The sequence below is a fragment of the Amblyraja radiata genome, chromosome 1, assembly GCF_010909765.2.
Source record: "Amblyraja radiata isolate CabotCenter1 chromosome 1, sAmbRad1.1.pri, whole genome shotgun sequence".
Classification (NCBI taxonomy): Eukaryota; Metazoa; Chordata; class Chondrichthyes; order Rajiformes; family Rajidae; genus Amblyraja; species Amblyraja radiata.
Window position 1 is genome coordinate 115,310,769 of NC_045956.1, and position 17,009 is coordinate 115,327,777.

The 17,009-nt window shown below is 43.1% G+C and overlaps 1 protein-coding gene across 4 annotated transcripts in view; it reads left to right on the forward strand.

The window, feature by feature from the left end:
* The window catches only part of micu3 (mitochondrial calcium uptake family member 3), a 129,013-nt gene that overhangs the window by 76,003 nt on the left and 36,001 nt on the right, over window positions 1–17,009 (forward strand). For 3 of the 4 annotated variants that reach the window (XM_033029258.1, XM_033029267.1, XM_033029277.1), the window contains one exon: window positions 1,916–2,014. The exons of the other annotated variant lie outside the window; for it this stretch is intronic. In XM_033029258.1, the coding sequence (XP_032885149.1) occupies window positions 1,916–2,014 (99 nt within the window). The remainder of the gene's footprint in view (window positions 1–1,915; window positions 2,015–17,009) is intronic. 4 annotated transcript variants of the gene reach the window in all.

Genomic DNA, 17,009 nt, shown 5'->3' on the forward strand with positions numbered 1-17,009 from the left:
CAATTATATTTCATCTGCCGGAAGATCCACGTCTTCAATCAAAAATTCCTGGCCTACCTCAACTCCACCAAGGACCTTAAATTATCCCGCCTCCAGGCCGCTACCGACGCCCCGCGACTCGACCACCAGCAGGCTCCAGGCCCCAACTCCGGCCTGCATCGCCTGCCCGAGTCCCGCGATGCCATCTTGGCCACGACGAGCGACTGCAATACTCACCAGGACGCTGCCTTCACCAACCTCCACGTCGATGCCGCCGCCGACCCTCACCTGCCTACCGATGACGCCCAGCCTCGCCGCTTCTACGGTAACTTGGACTTTCTCCCCCTCGCTGTTTCCTCCAACCCTCGCCGCCCCCCGGGACCGCCTAGCCTCATCGCCGCACCGGGCCCACCCGACATCGCCGCCGCACTGGGCCCATCCAGCATCGTCGCCGGACCGGGCCCACTGAACATCGCCGCCCCACTGGCCCACCTAACATTGCCGCCAGAACCGACCTACCCAACATCGCCGCCGGACCCGACCTACCGGGCACCGCCGCCGGACCCGACCTACCCGGCATCGTCACCGGACCGGGGCTCCCCCAACATGGCCGCCGCAACGCACCCGACTCATCTCGCCGCCCCACCGCTATGGCCGTCCCGCGCCGCCCCGCCGATTATCCACCCACCGGGACCTCCAACGCATCGCCTGCAGACCCCGACTCAACTGCCACGGGACTCCGACCATCGGGTCCGTTGACCCGCGCCACGGAACTCCGACCATCGGGTCCGGTGACCCTTGCCACTGGACTCCGACCATCGGGTCCGGTGACCCATGCCACTGGACTCCGACCATCGGCTCCGGTGACCCGTGCCACTCCACCTCCCTCCAACTACCCACAGCCGTCGCCTTACTTGGAGCCTGGACTCTGCACTGGGCCTGAAGCCTCCACGCTGCTTACTCCCACTCTCCTGGGCTTGACTCCACTGGGTCCTAGTGCCAGTCTGCCCAACCTTGCTAACCTCAGTGGCTGTTCCACTGACTCTCCCCCATCCCCCTCCCACTATGTCACCCCCGCTCTTCCCCACCCACATTATAGCCCTCTCACCCCCTGACCACCCACCACCCCTCCAACACCCACAACCCCCCCACCACACATCGCCCCGTCCCCAGTCCACCCACCTGCCTTCCTCTGGCCCCAACCCCCATCCCGGCCGGGTGTTCACCATCCCCCCCGACCTCCCCCTCTCCCACACCGAACGGTCTGTCCTCAGCAGAGGTCTTACCTTTGTCCCCCTCCGTCCCCATCTCAATGAGTTCCGCGCCCACCATGACTTGGAGCGCTTCTACCGTCGCCTCCGCCTCACAGCGCACTTCCATGGGAAGGAGTCCTCGCCCCCCAATGATGACCCCTTTTCCCGTACTTTCTTAATGCACTGTATGTCAATTGGAAACATTATGGAGGGCACTGTATCTTTAAAATAGCATGCATACTCTTAGGTTATAATCAGGTGAGAATAGAAAAATGAGAAGATCATTTGATTGTTTCACCTTATTTATACCAGTCGTCGCATATGACATAACTCGATATCTGATTTATGCTAATATAAGTAATAAAATCAATCTCCCTTCCCAAAAGAACCTTCCTCGTTCCAGCGATTCACCAGGTGAACGTTCATTGTATTGCCATTGAGGCAGGTGTTACCCTCTTTAGGTTCAGGAACTAAAGCTATGCAGCACTTCAGGTTATTTGCACGAAGAAACGATATATTTAAATTTCATAATGTGCACTCCTAAAATTCCGAATTCAATCAAAATAAAGGAAACAGCATTGATATAATTTGCATATTTTTTCAGTGTCATACGTAGAACTTCCACCATATCTGGTGAACAATGTCAAACCTTACAACAATTATACCTTTTCGCAACTCTGCAGGTGTTAAAAAAAGATTGCCCAGATCATGCCACAGATCGAAGTTACTGGGATACATTGAGGCGTAACACCAGCCAAGCACTCTTTGCAGATCTTGCAGAGGTACAGAAATATCTGAAAAGTCCTGTAAAGATTTAAAGAAATTTAGTTCCAATGCATTTTATTTGGAATGTGTGTATACCATCACTTTTTGCTGAGCCAATGACAGTGCAGGTCTAAAGTTATGTTCCAAACCTTGAGAACTATGTAGTGCACTGATAACACGATCAGACTACCAATTCTGACAGTTGTTGGATTTTAATGTATTTAAAAATAAATTGTTTGTTTAAGTAAAAGCTATCTAAACCATAAAAGTATACTGTTAGTTTCCTACCAGAAGAAAAGTCTTACTGTTTTGTTGCATGTGATCCTTAACTACTCAAATTGTTTCTTCATGGTCTTGCTAAATTACAAAGAAAACCAATCAATTAGTTTGAACTGCTTCTCATTCGTTTGAAGATGGCCTACCACCACCTTCACAGCTCAACTAGGAAAATACATTAGATGCAGACATTTCAAGGTGTGCCTGTATCACACTTTTAAAGTAAAGAGCACGGAACCAAGAACAAACGTTTTTAGTATGGAGTCAACATTTTTAAATGCTCAAGCATTAGATTTTTGTTAGAAAAATACAGGAATTGAAATTCTGACTTTGGGTAATGTTTTCATGCAACACATTTCAAAGTCAGCATGGCTTTGTGAAGGGGAGGACTTGCTTGACAAATTTGCTGGAATTATTTGAAGAAGAAAATAAGACAGTCAATGGAGAGTCAGTAGATATTGTTTACTTGGATTTTCAGAATTCCTTTGATAAGGTGCCACGCATGAGGTTGCTAACGAAGATAAGAGCCCACTGTATCAAAGGGCATGTTTGCTGGCATGGAGAGCATGTTGGCAATAAAGGGGGCTTTTTCTGGTTGGCTGCCAGTGACCAGCGGAGTTCCGCAGGGTGCGGTGCTGGGGCCGCTAATCTTCACGTTGTATATTAATGATTTGGATGAGGGGATTGAAGGCTTTGTGGCCAAGTTTGCGGATGATACGAAAATAGAGTGTAGAAAAAGCAGGGACTCTGCAGAAGAACTTAGACAGGTTGGGATAGTGGGCAGAGAAGTGAAAGATGGAATATAGTGTAGCAAAAGGTGGAGTCATGCATTTTGGTAGTAGGAATAAAGGCGTAGACTATTATAGACCATAGACAATAGATGCAGGAGGAGACCATTTGGCCCATCAAGCCAGCACTGCCATTCAATGTGATCATGGCTGATCATCCACAATCAGTACCCCGTTCCTGCCTTCTCTCTATATCCCCTGACTCCGCTATCTTCAAGAGCCCTATCTAGCTTACACATCTTCTACCTAAGATGGTGCCTACCTGCGGTGACATTTTGCCAGCGGCATAACAGAAAATCTTCAAATATAGTATTTCTGAGCTCACCTGTATCAAAGAATCTGCAGAAATCAACGATGTAAGTAGCGAGCTGCTAATGCATTAGCGCTACTGCGAACTCCCAAAGATAGGGACGGTAAGGGAATCCCCGATCGGAGGGGAATCCCCGACCTTGCGGAGGTGCGCAGGTACAGTAAGTACTATACCTGTAAACATTGGGGAGGTTTTCATGGAGTCCAGAATTAAGGACATTGGTCAGGATCTCCCAGCAGCGATGGAGCTGGAGGTGCCGACTGTAAGGGAATCCCCAACATTGCGGAGGCTCGCAAGTACTATACCTTTAAACACCGAGGAGGGCTTCATGGAGCACGGAAACGTGGCCGTCGGGCAGGACTACAAGTAAGACTGAAGCGTAGGGGACTTCGCCCCCCCTCTCCCTACCATCCTACTGGCCCAAACAAAGTGGAGGACTTAAGGTCAAGGCTGCTTTACCAAAGGGAGCTGAGGGAATGCTCTGTGTTCTGTTTCACAGAGACATGGCTCGCCCCCAGCTCCCCAGATTCAGAGGTCCAGCCTTAGGGTTCTCCATCCACCGTATGGACCGTACGCAGGCATCTGGGAAAGGGAGATGGTCAACTCTTCGTGGTGCTTAGACGTGGCAGTCCTATCCAACTCCTGCTCTCCACACCTCGAACATCTGGCGGATAGAAAGACATGAATATTCTGCAGCGTGATTTTAGAGAGCTCGGAAAAATGCTGAAAAGCAGGACCTCCAGGGTGGTTATCTCCGGTTTGCTTCCAGTTCCACGTGATGGCGAGAGGAAAACAGGAGAGGGAGATACAGGACCTAAATGTGTGGCTGAGGAACTGGTGAAGGGGGCAGGGATTTAGAGTCTTAGACCACTGGGATCTGTTTTGGAGTATGGGGGAACTGTACAAAAGGAATGGATTGCACCTTAACAGGTGGACGACCAGCATTCTGACAGGCAGGTTTGCCACTGCTACGCGGGTGGTTTTAAACTAAATAAAGGGGGGGGGGGGGTGTCAAATGGGATAGTCAAGGATGGAGTTAAAGGGAAAGAGAGTAAAGGGATAGTTAATGACCCCAGAATTAACGGGAAAGAAAGCTCACAAAGGGATAGGAGAGTATGGCCAAGTGTAATAGGGATCGATGTGAAAGGTGAGATGCATAAGGAATTAAAAGTGTTGTATATGAATGCGCGAAGTATAAGAAGTAAAGTAGATGAGCTTGAGGCTCAGTTAGAGGCTGGTAGATATGACATTGTGGGGATTACTGAGACGTGGCTGCAGGAGGATCGGGCCTGGGAACTTAATATTCAGGGTTATACATCCTGTAGAAAGGACAGGCAGGTGGGCAGAGGAGGGGGGGTAGCTCTGCTGGTGAGGGATGGAATTCAGTCCCTTGCGAAGGAAGACAGGGACTGAAGAGTCACTGTGGATTGAGTTGAGGAATTGTAAAGGCAAGAAGACACTAATTGGTGTTATCTACAGACCCCCAAATAGTAGCCCGGATGTAGGGTGTAAGTTGCAGCAGGAGTTAAAACTGGCATGTAACAAAGGTAATGTCACTGTGGTGTTGGGGGATTTCAATATGCAGGTAGACTGGGAAAATCAGGGTGGTTCAGGACCCCAAGAAAGAGAGTTTGTAGAGTACCTCCGAGATGGATTCTTAGCGCAGCTTGTAATGGAGCCGACCAGAGAAAAGGCAATTTTGGATTTAGTGTTGTCTAGTGAACCAGATTTGAACTCGAGGTAAAGGAACCGCTTGGAGGTAGTGATCATAATATGATTTGTTTTAATCTGCAATTTGAGAAGGAGAAGGTTAAATCGGAAGTGACAGTGATGCAGTTGTACAAAGGGGACTATGAAGACATGAGAGAGGAACTGGTCAAGGTAGACTGGAAAGGGATCCTAGCAGGAATGACGGTGGAACAGCAATGGCAGGAATTTCTGGGCATAATCCGGAAGACGCAGGATCATTTCATTCCAAAAAGGAAGAAAGATTCTAAGGGGAGTAGGAGGCAACTGTGGCTGACAAGAGAAATTAGGGATAGAATAAAACTAAAATGAAAGATGTATAACATAGCAAAGAGTAGCCAGATGCCAGAGGATTGGGAAACTTTCATTGGACAACAAAAGGAAACAAAACGGGCAATGCGGGCTGAAAAGATGAAGTACGAGGGGAAGCTGGCCAGGAATATAAAGGACAGCAAAAGCTTCTTTAGATATGTTAAGGGAAAAGAGTAGCAAAGTTAAATGTGGGTCCCTTGAAGGCAGACACGGGTGAAATGATTATGGGTAACAAGGAAATGGCAGAAGAGTTGAACAGGTACTTCGGATCTGTCTTCACTAAGGAAGACACAAACAATCTCCCAGATGTACTGGAGGACAGAGGATCTAAGGGGGTAGAGGAACTGAAATAAATGTTCATTAGGCGAGAAACAGTGTTGGGTAGGCTAATGGGACTGAAGGATGATAAATTCCCTGGGCCGGATGGTCTGCATCCCAGGGTCCTCAGGGAGTTGGCTCTAGAAATAGTGGACGCATTGGTGATCATTTTCCAATGTTCAATAGAGTCAGGATTGGAGGATAGCTAATGTTATTCCACTTTTCAAGAAAGGAGCGAGAGAGAAAACGGGAAATTACAGAATTACAGACCAGTTAGCCTGACTTCGGTGGTGGGAAATATGCTGGAGTCAATTATTAAAGAGGTAATAATGGGGCATTTGGATAGCAGTAAAAGGATTAGTCCAAGTCAGCATGGATTTATGAAAGGAAAATCATGTTTGACTAATCTTCTGGAATTTTTTGAGGATGTGACAAGTAAAATGGATGAAGGGGAGCCTGTGGATATAGTGTATCTAGACTTTCAGAAAGCCTTTGATAAGGTCTCGCACGGGAGACTGGTGACTAAAATTAGAGCACATAGTATTGGGGGTAGGGTGTTGACATGGATAGAGTGGTTGGCAGACGGGAAGCAAAGAGTAGGAGTGACGGGTCCTTTTCAGAATGGCAGGCAGTGGCGAGTGGAGTGCCGCAAAGCTCCGTGTTTACCATATATATTAATGATTTGGAAGAGGGAATTAGGAGCAACACTAGCAAGTTTGCGGATGACACAAAGCTGGGTGGCAGTGTGAACTGTGAAGAGGATGTTAGGAGGTTGCAGGGTGACCTGGACAGGTTGAGCGAGTGGGCAGATGCGTGATTGAAAAGACTAGGCTTGTATTCACTGGAGTTTAGAAGTATGAGGGGGGATCTTATAGAAACATATAAAATTATAAAAGGAGCTAGATGCAGGAAAAATGTTCACAATGTTGGGTGAGTCCAGAACCAGGGGCCACAGTCTTAGAATAAAGGGGAGGCCATTTAAGATTGAGGTGAGAAAAAGCTTTTTCACCCAGAGAGTTGTGAATTTGTGGAATTCCCTGCCACAGAGGGCAGTGGGGGCCAAATCACTGGATGGATTTAAGAGAGAGTTAGATAGAGCTCTAGGGGCTAGTGGAATCAAGGGATATGGGGAGAAGGCAGGCATGGTTTATTGATTGGGGCCGATCAGCCATGATCACAATGAATAGCGGTGCTGGGCCGAATGGCCTCCTTCTGCACCTATTTTCTATGTTTCTATGAAGTGCCGTCCCTTCTACCTACCGAGGGAATTCTCCTCCATCAACCTAATCTTCCCGAGCCCCTATTCGCCCTGACGGTGTTACAGTCCTAGTCACAGAGGTCGACGTCAGAAGATCCTTCAGGGGGGTGTACCCTCGGAAAGCTCCTGGACCTGATGGTATACCCGGCCGTGTTCTAAAAACCTGTGCGGACCAACTGGCTGGAGTTTTTACGGACTCTCACTTCTGAGGTCTGAGGTTCCCACCTGCTTTAAGAGGGCATCAATAATACCGGTGCCCAAGAAGAGTAAGGTGACGTGCCTCAATGACTATCGACCAATGGCACTGACGTCTATGGTGATGAAGTGCTTTGAGAGGTTGGTTATGGTGCACATCAACTCCTACCTCGACAAGAACCTCGACCAACTTCAGTTCGCATACCGCCACAACAGGTCAATGGTAGATGCTATTTCACTGGCTCTTCACTCTGCACTGGACCACTTGGACAATAAAAACACCTACGTCAGGCTGTTGTTTATTGGCTACAGCTCGGCGTTTAATACCACCATCCCTTCCAAGCTGGTTACCAAGCTCACGGAACTGGGCCTCTGTGCATCCCTCTACAATTGGATCCTCGACTTCCTCATCCACAGACCACAGTCTGTTCGAATTGAAGGAACCACTTCATCCTCAGTAACAATTAGTACGGCAGCACCTCAAGGCTGTGTGCTCAGCCGCCTGCTTTACTCACTCTATACCCATTACTGCGTAACCAGTCATAGTGCGAACTCCATCATCAAGTTCGCCGATAACACCACTGTGGTTGGACGACTAACGGATGGGGTCGAGTCAGAGTATAGAAGTGAGATCGACCAACTGACCAAATGGTGCCGGCACAACAATCTGGCTCTCAACATCAGTAAGACCAAGGAACTGATTGTGGACTTTAGTACGGGAAGGATTAGGACCCACAATCCTGTTTATATCAATGGGACGATGGTAGAGAGGGTCAATAACTGCAGCAAGTAAGAATTTCATTCTCCCGTCTGGGACATATGACAATAAAACGCTCTTGACTCTTGACTAGCTCTCTCTTGAAAGTATCCAGAGAAACGGCCTCCACCGCCCTCTGATGCAGAACATTCCACAGACTCACAATTCTCTGTGAAAAAGTGTTTCCTCATCTCTGTTCTAAATGGCTTACCCTTTATTCTTAAACTGTGGCCCCTGGTTCTGGACTCCCCCAACATTGGGAACATGTTTCCTGTCTCTAGCGTGTCCAAACCCTTAATAATCTTATGATGTTTCAATAAGATCCCTTCTCATCCTTCTAAATTCCAGAGTATATAAGCACAGCCACTCCATTCTCTCGACATCCCGGGAATTAACCTTGTGAACCTACGCTGCACTCCCTCAATAGCAAGAATGTCCTTCCTCAAATTTGGAGACCAAAACTGCACACAATACTCCAGGTGTGGTCTCACTAGGGCCCTGTACAACTGCAGAAGGACCTCTTTGCTCCTATACTCAACTCCTCTTGTCATGAAGGCCAACATGCCATTTGCTTTCTTCACTGCCTGCTGTACCTGCATGCTTACTTTAATTGACTGATGAACAAGGACCCCCAGATCTCTTTTCCCAACTTGACACCATTTAGATAATAATCTTCCTTCCTGTTTTTGCTACCAGTGGATAATCTCACAAATATCCACATTAAACTGTATCTGCCATGTATCAGCCCACCCACCCAACCTGTCCAAGTCACCCTCCATTCTCATAGCATTCTCCTCACAGTTCACACTGCCACCCAGCTTTGTGTCATCTGCAAATTTGCTTATGTTACTTGTAATCCCTTCATCTAAATCATTCATATATATTGTAAATAGCTGCAGTCCCAGCACCGAGCCTTGCGGTACCCCACAAGTCACTGGCTACAATTCTGAAAGGGTCCCGTTAATCCCTACTCTTTGTTTTCTGTCTGCCAACCAATTTTCTATCCATGTCAGCACTCTACCCCCAATACCATATGCCCTAATTTTGCCCACTAATCTCCTATGTGGGACCTTATCAAATACTTTCTGAAAGTCCAGGTACACTACATTCATTGGCTCTCCCTTGTCCATTTTCATAGTTACATTCTCAAAAAGTTCCAGAAGATTAGTCAAACGTGATGAACCCTTCGTAAATCCATGCTGACTTAGACCAAACCTGTTACTATAGCGATGTTACAAAACTTACCTTCAGCGGTGCTGCAGTTCTGCCACTGGCCATGTGCGCAACTTTGGGTCCTTTGAGGGGGGGGGGGGGATTAAAATCCAGTTTTCTACCGCCTGTCCGAGTCTGATTTCCTCGGGCTGCTAGCTGATGCAGAAAAATCGTTCCGACTTCCATTCCCGTTTATTTTATTTTTTTAATCGCGAGACAATTTCATAATTGTATTAAAATAAAAAGCGACTTCTAACGCCGTCAACGCCTACAACGTGACGGATCTCAAGTACGGGACAAAACACGGTGTAAGTCGTGTAATTTACATATAAACTTGCTTCTTGGGATGACTTTAATCAATCCTCTATAAGCAAATATGTTATTTGGGCCACATACGAACCAGCAGTGTTTTTCCTGCCGATATGAGGTTCATATTCACCGCAAATGCAACGTTCCAATCGATCGCGTTCCTGAAGCAAGATGATTAAAATGCCCATTTTTTTTGGAGATCATTTTGTCTTATTCTCTCTCTCCATGATCATTATTTTAAACTAAATATTCACAACAGTTTGAGTCACATGTATTTGATTATATTTTGGGTGGATGTTTCTAGATTAATTTATGGGAATTAAAAATTAAATTCCTTCCATCTGGGATATAAATTCATGACAGTGAGATTTAAAAATCATGTTATATTGTGAATTCTTGTGTGAATGGGATTAGTTTGTTATTTGGATACTTAGGCTATTTAAAAAAATTATCCTTTTCTTAAGAAATGGAATCTGTTAATGTTAATGGGAAAGTAGTGGGCAGAAAGGCATGTCATGTGTGGTTTGAAGAGCAAAAACCTGTAGTTTACAATGCCAAAATTGAAAAGGTGAGGAAAAGCAAGGTGTACAGTTGGTTATTAGTTACAATCTGAGGAGTATAATGATGCTACTGATTATGATATGCCAATGTACCAGCTAGCAACTGAACTTCTCCATAAATACTTGGTCTATTGCTAGAAATTGTAATGTATTTACCTATCTGTTACGGATTTACAGCATATAATACAATAATAGTTACTGCTATTCAAATATGCTGCTATTTCATCTTTTATGAATGACTCCGGCATCTTCCCCACCACCAATGTCAGGCTAACTGGTCTATAATTCCCTGTTTTATCTCTCTGGCCTTTCTTAAAAAGCAGGATAACATTAGCTTTAAGTTTCTGGGCACTCACATTTCAGAGGACCTCACATGGTCCACCAACACCGCTGCGCTGGTCAAGAAGGCACAGCAACGACTGTTCTTCCTGAGGACACTAAAAAAGACTGGTCTGCCCCAACAGCTGCTGACAACGTTCTACCGCTGCACCACAGAGAGCATATTTTTTTTGTTTTTTTTTTTTTTATTAGAAGTACGGTAAATTACAATAACACACAACACATATATCTTAATACATTTTTTGTACCGCTTCATTTTTTTTTTTTTTTTAAAGCTTTAAGAAAAAGATAGAAGTAAGGAAAGTAAAGAAGGTGCGCAAGAGTTGTGAAGTGCAGAAGAGTGTTGGGAAAAGAAAGCCCCATAGAAAAGAAGTTAGAGAAGGAAGTAAAGTAAGAAAGTAGACCCTAGAAAAGAAAGAAAAAGAAAGTAAGGACAATCGCTCTATTATAACATTAAACTCCGCAGAGAGACTACCAACCAAGTCTGTTTTTGTTGTTTTATCTCCCAATGCCAGGTCCTGATACCATTTATTTATTTATTTATTTATTTAAAATTACTATTGCACCTCATGCTTGTAATAGGTCCATAAACGTAGACCATGTCTTTTGGAATTGGTTTGCTTTATCTGCTAAGAGGAATCTCATCTCTTCCAGATGTAATGTTTCAAACATATTTGATATCCACATTTTTATTGTTGGTGTGGGCGCATTTTTCCAGAATTTAAGTATGAGCTTTTTTCCCATTATTAGCCCGTAATTGAGTAAATTCTTCTGATACACATTTAATTCAGGGATATCTTCCGATATCCCAAAAATGATCCATTCTGGTTTTGGTACCAGTTTTATTTTAATTAATTTTGAAAAAATATCAAATATTCCATGCCAGAATTTTTGGATTTTTGTACAAAAAATAAAAGAATGCGCTATGGTAGCTTCTTGACACAGACATTTATCACAGATTGGTGAAACATTGGGAAAGATTTTATTTAATTTAGTTTTTGAATAGTATAGTCTATGTAATGTTTTGAATTGGATAAGCGTATGTCGTACATTAATCGAGCATTTATGCACCTGTAGTAAATGTTTATCCCAGCTCTCTTTTGAAATTTTTATAGCTAATTCTTGTTCCCAGTCTCTTCTAATTCCATCTGTTGTGGGTATTTCTATGTTTAAAATGATATTATATAAGTACGATATTAAGTTAGCTGATTCCGCCTTTGTCTTCATTGCTTCATCCAGTAAGTCGGAAGGCATATTATGATAGTCTTTTGTGTATTTTTTCAAATAATCACAAATTTGAAGATATTTAAAATATTGGTTATTTTTCAAATTATATTTCAGTTGTAGTTGTTGAAATGATAGTAATTTTCCCACTTCATACAGATCTTCGAGCGTTTTGATTCCCATTCTTTCCCAATGTATAAATGATTTGTCTATGATTGATGGTTTAAACGATGGGTTATTGGCTATTGGTATTGAGAGAGATAGGTTTCTTAATTTTAGATTCTGTTTTATTTGTTTCCATGTTCTAATTGTGCTATGTATAATTGGGTTTTTATTATAATTTTTATTATTCAGATTTATTGGTGAGAGGATAATCGCTCCTATATTACTCGGGGAGCAATCCCCTTTTTCCATTACAATCCAGTCCGCCTGCTGGGCAGAATTGTCCAGCAGGTGAATCATATTTTTAATATTTACTGCCCAATTATAATACATAAAGTTAGGGAGCGCTAGACCCCCCACTCTTTTCGTTTATTAAGGTGTGTTCTTTGTATTCTATGGGGTTTATAATCCCATATGAAATTTGTAATGTCTGAGTCCAATTTTTTGAAAAACTTTTTTGGGAGATATATAGGTATTGATTGAAATAGGTATAGAATTTGTGGTAAGAAAATCATTTTTATAGCGTTTATTCTGCCTATTAAGGACATCGGAAGTGTTTTCCAGAATTTAATCAAATTATTTAATTTCTTAAGTAGGGGATTATAATTGGCTTTAAACATATCCTGGTAATTTCTAGTAATTTCAATTCCCAAATATTTGAATTTTTCTGTAGCTATTTTAAAGGGGAATTTCCTGAGATGTGTTGAGTCTTTTGGTTTTATCGACATAATTTCACTTTTGTTCCAATTTATTCTATATCCTGAAAAGGATCCAAAGTCCTCAATTAAATTTAATATATTCGGTATACTAATTTGTGGTTTTGTGATGTACAGTAGTACATCATCGGCATATAGGGATATTTTGTTATTTGAATATTTTGTATTATAACCGTAAATATCCAGGTGTGTTCTTATTTTTTCAGCAAGGGGTTCAATTACCAAAGCAAATAACAGCGGAGATAATGAACAACCTTGTCTATTGCCCCTTGATAGTTCAAATTTCGAGGATAATATATTATTAGTTAGTATTCTAGCCGTAGGTTTGTTATATAATAGTTTTATCCATGCAATGAAGTTCTCTCCCAATTGGAATTTTTGCAATACTTTAATCATATAATCCCATTCTACTTGATCAAACGCTTTTTCTGCATCCAGTGAGATGATAGCTAACTCTTGGTCGTGAGATTTATGTGAGTGCATTATGTTAAGCAAACGTCTCAAGTTATTGAATGAATGTCTCTTAGGTATAAATCCTGTTTGATCCTCATTTATTAATCTACTAACATACCTGCTTAGTCTACTGGCTAGTGTTTTCGCTATTATTTTTTGATCCGTATTTAACAGAGCAATAGCTCTATATGAGCATATTAACGTATGGTATCTCTGTGTGGTATCTCAGCTGCACGGAGGCGGAGAGGAGAGCTCTTCAGCGCGTCGTCCACAGAGCGCAGAGGATCATTGGGACAGAGCTACCAGCCTTGGAGGGCATCTACCACACACGGTGCCTCAGGAAGGCCGTCAGCATCCATAAAGACTCATCACACCCCTGTAACGGACTGTTTGAACTACTTCCCTCCGGCAGACGTTACAAGGCTTTCTACGCCCGTACCTCCAGACTCAGAAACAGCTTTATTCCCAGAGCTATAGCGGCTCTGAACCGGCCCTGCTGAGTGCCCCCCACCCCCCCCTGGACTGTCCCTCGGATGGTCACAGCACACAGCTTATTTATTTATTTTACTTTTCTTTTTCATCGGTTGGAGCTGCATACTAAATCTCGTTGCACTGATGTGCAATGACAATAAAAGATATTATTATTATTATTATTATTAGCTCCAATCCACAGGAACATATCCTGAATCTATAGAACATTGGAAAATGATCACCAATGCGTCCACGATTTCTAGAGCCACTTCCTTAAGTACCCTGGAATGCAGACCATCAGGCCCTGGGGATTTATCAGCCTTCAGTCCCATCAGTCTACCCAACACCATTTCCTGCCTAATGTGGATTTCCCTCAGTTCCTCCGTCACCCCAAATCCATTGACTAGTACATCAGGAAGATTGTTTGTGTCCTCCTTAGTAAAGACGGACCCAAAGTACCTATTATATAAATTGAGAGAGAATCCTGAAATCGGAGGTGCAAAAGGACTTGGGAGTGCTGGTGAGGGTTATGGGGAGAAGGCAGGAGAATGGGGTTAGGAGGGAGAGATAGATCAGCCATGATTGAATGGTGGAGGAGACTTGATAGGCCAAATGGCCTACTTCTACTATGACTTATGACCTTAATCTAAAACCTAATCACGAAAATCTTTTGGCCACTTAAAGGTCTTCCGAATGTTCAGTCTTGGTCCTCCCAAATATGTGATGCATGTATGCAAAGAGACTGCTGTGGATGCACAGTGAATCAGCAGGCAATGTTCAATATAATATGCTCTAAATTGTCCCTTGCACACAAGACTTTCATGTGTGCTGGGCCTCAGCAGTGAAGCAAGTCTTAGCTAGAGCGTCGAGGCCGCCTTTGCTGTTAGGCTGCTGGACCCTACCTGGACTGCTGTTGGGGATCCATCCGAACATACTTCAGGTATGTTCTTACTTTAACTTGGCATCTTATCATAATTTATGCTTGCCACAGTTCCCACCACTTCTAGCCCCCAGACTATACACCAGATCCCTGCTAATAGTCTTTGATCTTTTTTCCTCCATCTACTCCAACTGTAATTCATTTGCCTGCACATTTCCTCCACAGTCTCCAATTACTGTAATGACAGGGGAGTGTGGAGAAAATGACTTTGTGCATGTTTGGGCAAAGAAACCCTATTATACTACGCAAGGCACTTTAGTCCTTTTCATCGTGGAATACTGTAACCTGAGCGCCGTCGCAGCCAAAGCTGATGTGGATCCCTCTTTCACTGCCAGTTTAATGCTCACTTTTACTTACTTTAGACACTCTTGTCCATACTTTGATGTGTTTCATAGATCCAATTTTTATTGTGGAAAATAATTTTACATATGATTTCTTGTTTACGAATTGATGAACTGTACACTGCAAGGGCCAGGAAGCGAGCGGGCAATATCATCTCTGACCCCTCTCACCCTGGCCACAAACTCTTTGAATCACTTCCCTCTGGAAGGCGACTCCGGATTGTCAAAGCTGCCACAGCCAGACGTAAAAACAGTTTTTATCCACGAGTAGTTGCTCTACTCAACAGCCAAAAATATGTAGCCTCCCTTTGATCTGGTATTTTGTTGGTTCACATGCTTGATCATTGGTGTTTTATCATTAATGTTTTATTATTATTAATGTTTAGTGTTTTCTGAATCATTCGTAACTCACTGTATGTCATGTTGTTACTTGTGGGCGGAGCAACAAGGCAAATTCCTTGTATGTGAATACTTGGCCAATAAACTTACTTACTTCCAACAATCATTATAATAAGTACATCGCCTGTAGTATAATTACCTTGCAAGCAATGACCTGCTCTCATTACTATCATCTGGTTTTAATCTTTATTGTAAACTTACTTTAATTATAACACATTTATTATTTTCCACATTATCTCATGTCTTTAGCCCGAAAAAACGTCAGAAATAGACAATAGACGCAGGCGTAGGCCATTTGGCCCTTCGAGTCAGCACCGCCATTCAATGTGATCATGGCTGATCATCCCCAATAAGTACCCCGTTCCTTCCTTCTCCCCATATCCCCTGACTACGCTATTTTTAAGAGCCCTATCTAGCACTCTCGTGAAAGCATCCAGAGAACCTGCCTCCACCGCCCTCTGAGGCAGAGAATTCCACAAACTCACCACTCTGTGAGAAAAAGTGTTTCCTCGTCGCCGTTCTAATATAAAATATTTAATTCTTAAATGAATGTTTCCATTTTTATCAATGCGGTTCATTTAAATGTTGTATTTTGATATAGTGTTGTAATGTTATATTGCAGTGGGGGAATGTAGATTGTACTCAAAAATAAAATTCCAAATTAGGGAGATTCTGTGGAGAATATTATTGCTCTGCGTTTCTCTTTAGGAAAATTTAATTTCATCTACTACTAGTTACTAATGACATAGAGTTCTACACCTTGGAGTTGTACAGAAATCAATAGTTGCAACAGGGTTTAGCAAAATTATGTTAAAATAAATAAAATATAATTGCAACCAAATAAGTGTTAGCATTAAGATTAAAGTTAGAAGATTTATAATTGCTGTCAAATGCTAGTAATATATATATATATAAATAATACAAATAAATAACAATTATTTATTGTCTATCTCTAATTGCCCTTCAAGGTGGTGGTGAGGCACTTTGAACCATTGCAGATATTCAGGTGAAGGTATTCCCATCATGCTTAGACCCAGTAATGACAAAAGATCAGTGATGTATATCCAAGATAAGATAAAATGGTGTGTCATTTGGATGGGGATCTGCAGATGGTTGTGTTGATCCCATGGGCCTGCTAGTCTTGTCCTCCTTGATGATAGCTGTTGTGGCTTTGTGAGTTGCTGCAGCAGCAGCCTAGTCAGGCATTTGTAGATGTCACACACTGAACCACCATCGATAGAGAAAATATTTGAAGGTGTTGAATGGGCTGTCATTGAAGTAGGCTATCTTATATGTTTGAAACTTTAAAGGCCACTAAACTACTGTTGTAATTTTGAACTTTGTTGGAATTGGCCATTTGTTAAGCCTTCTGCACATTTTTTTTGTTTAGCTTTTTTCGGAATTATGAAAGGCTATCTCCATGCAAGCCTTTTGCAGAGGCAATGATGAATTATTTTTACTGAGACCTGAGTTTGGAAAGAGTCGGGGTGATTTTTGTCTATATAAAGGCAAAAACTTGCTGTCAAGAAAAAAATCAGACATTGAACACCACAACAAACTCTCAAATAAGCAGTCCCATAACAGGCCTTTGAAGACGTGACCTTGTTTGTTTGTAAACTGCATTGAATTAATCCTATGCACTTTAGAAAGCATCCTATCGGAATAGATGAAAACTTAGTTTGGCAACCGCTTTGCCTGAGACTCCAGGAGATTACAGAGAATTGCAGATGCAGCTCAGTCTATCATCCAAATCTCTCCATCTACACTTCACGTGGCCTTGGGAAAGCTGTCAGCATAACCAAAGACCACTTGCACCTTGGTGATTCCCTCTCCTGTCTACCATGGGGCTGAAGATACTCAAAAGTTTGAAAGCATGTACCAGTAGATTCAGAACAGTTATCATCTATTGAACTGTTTAAGAAAAAA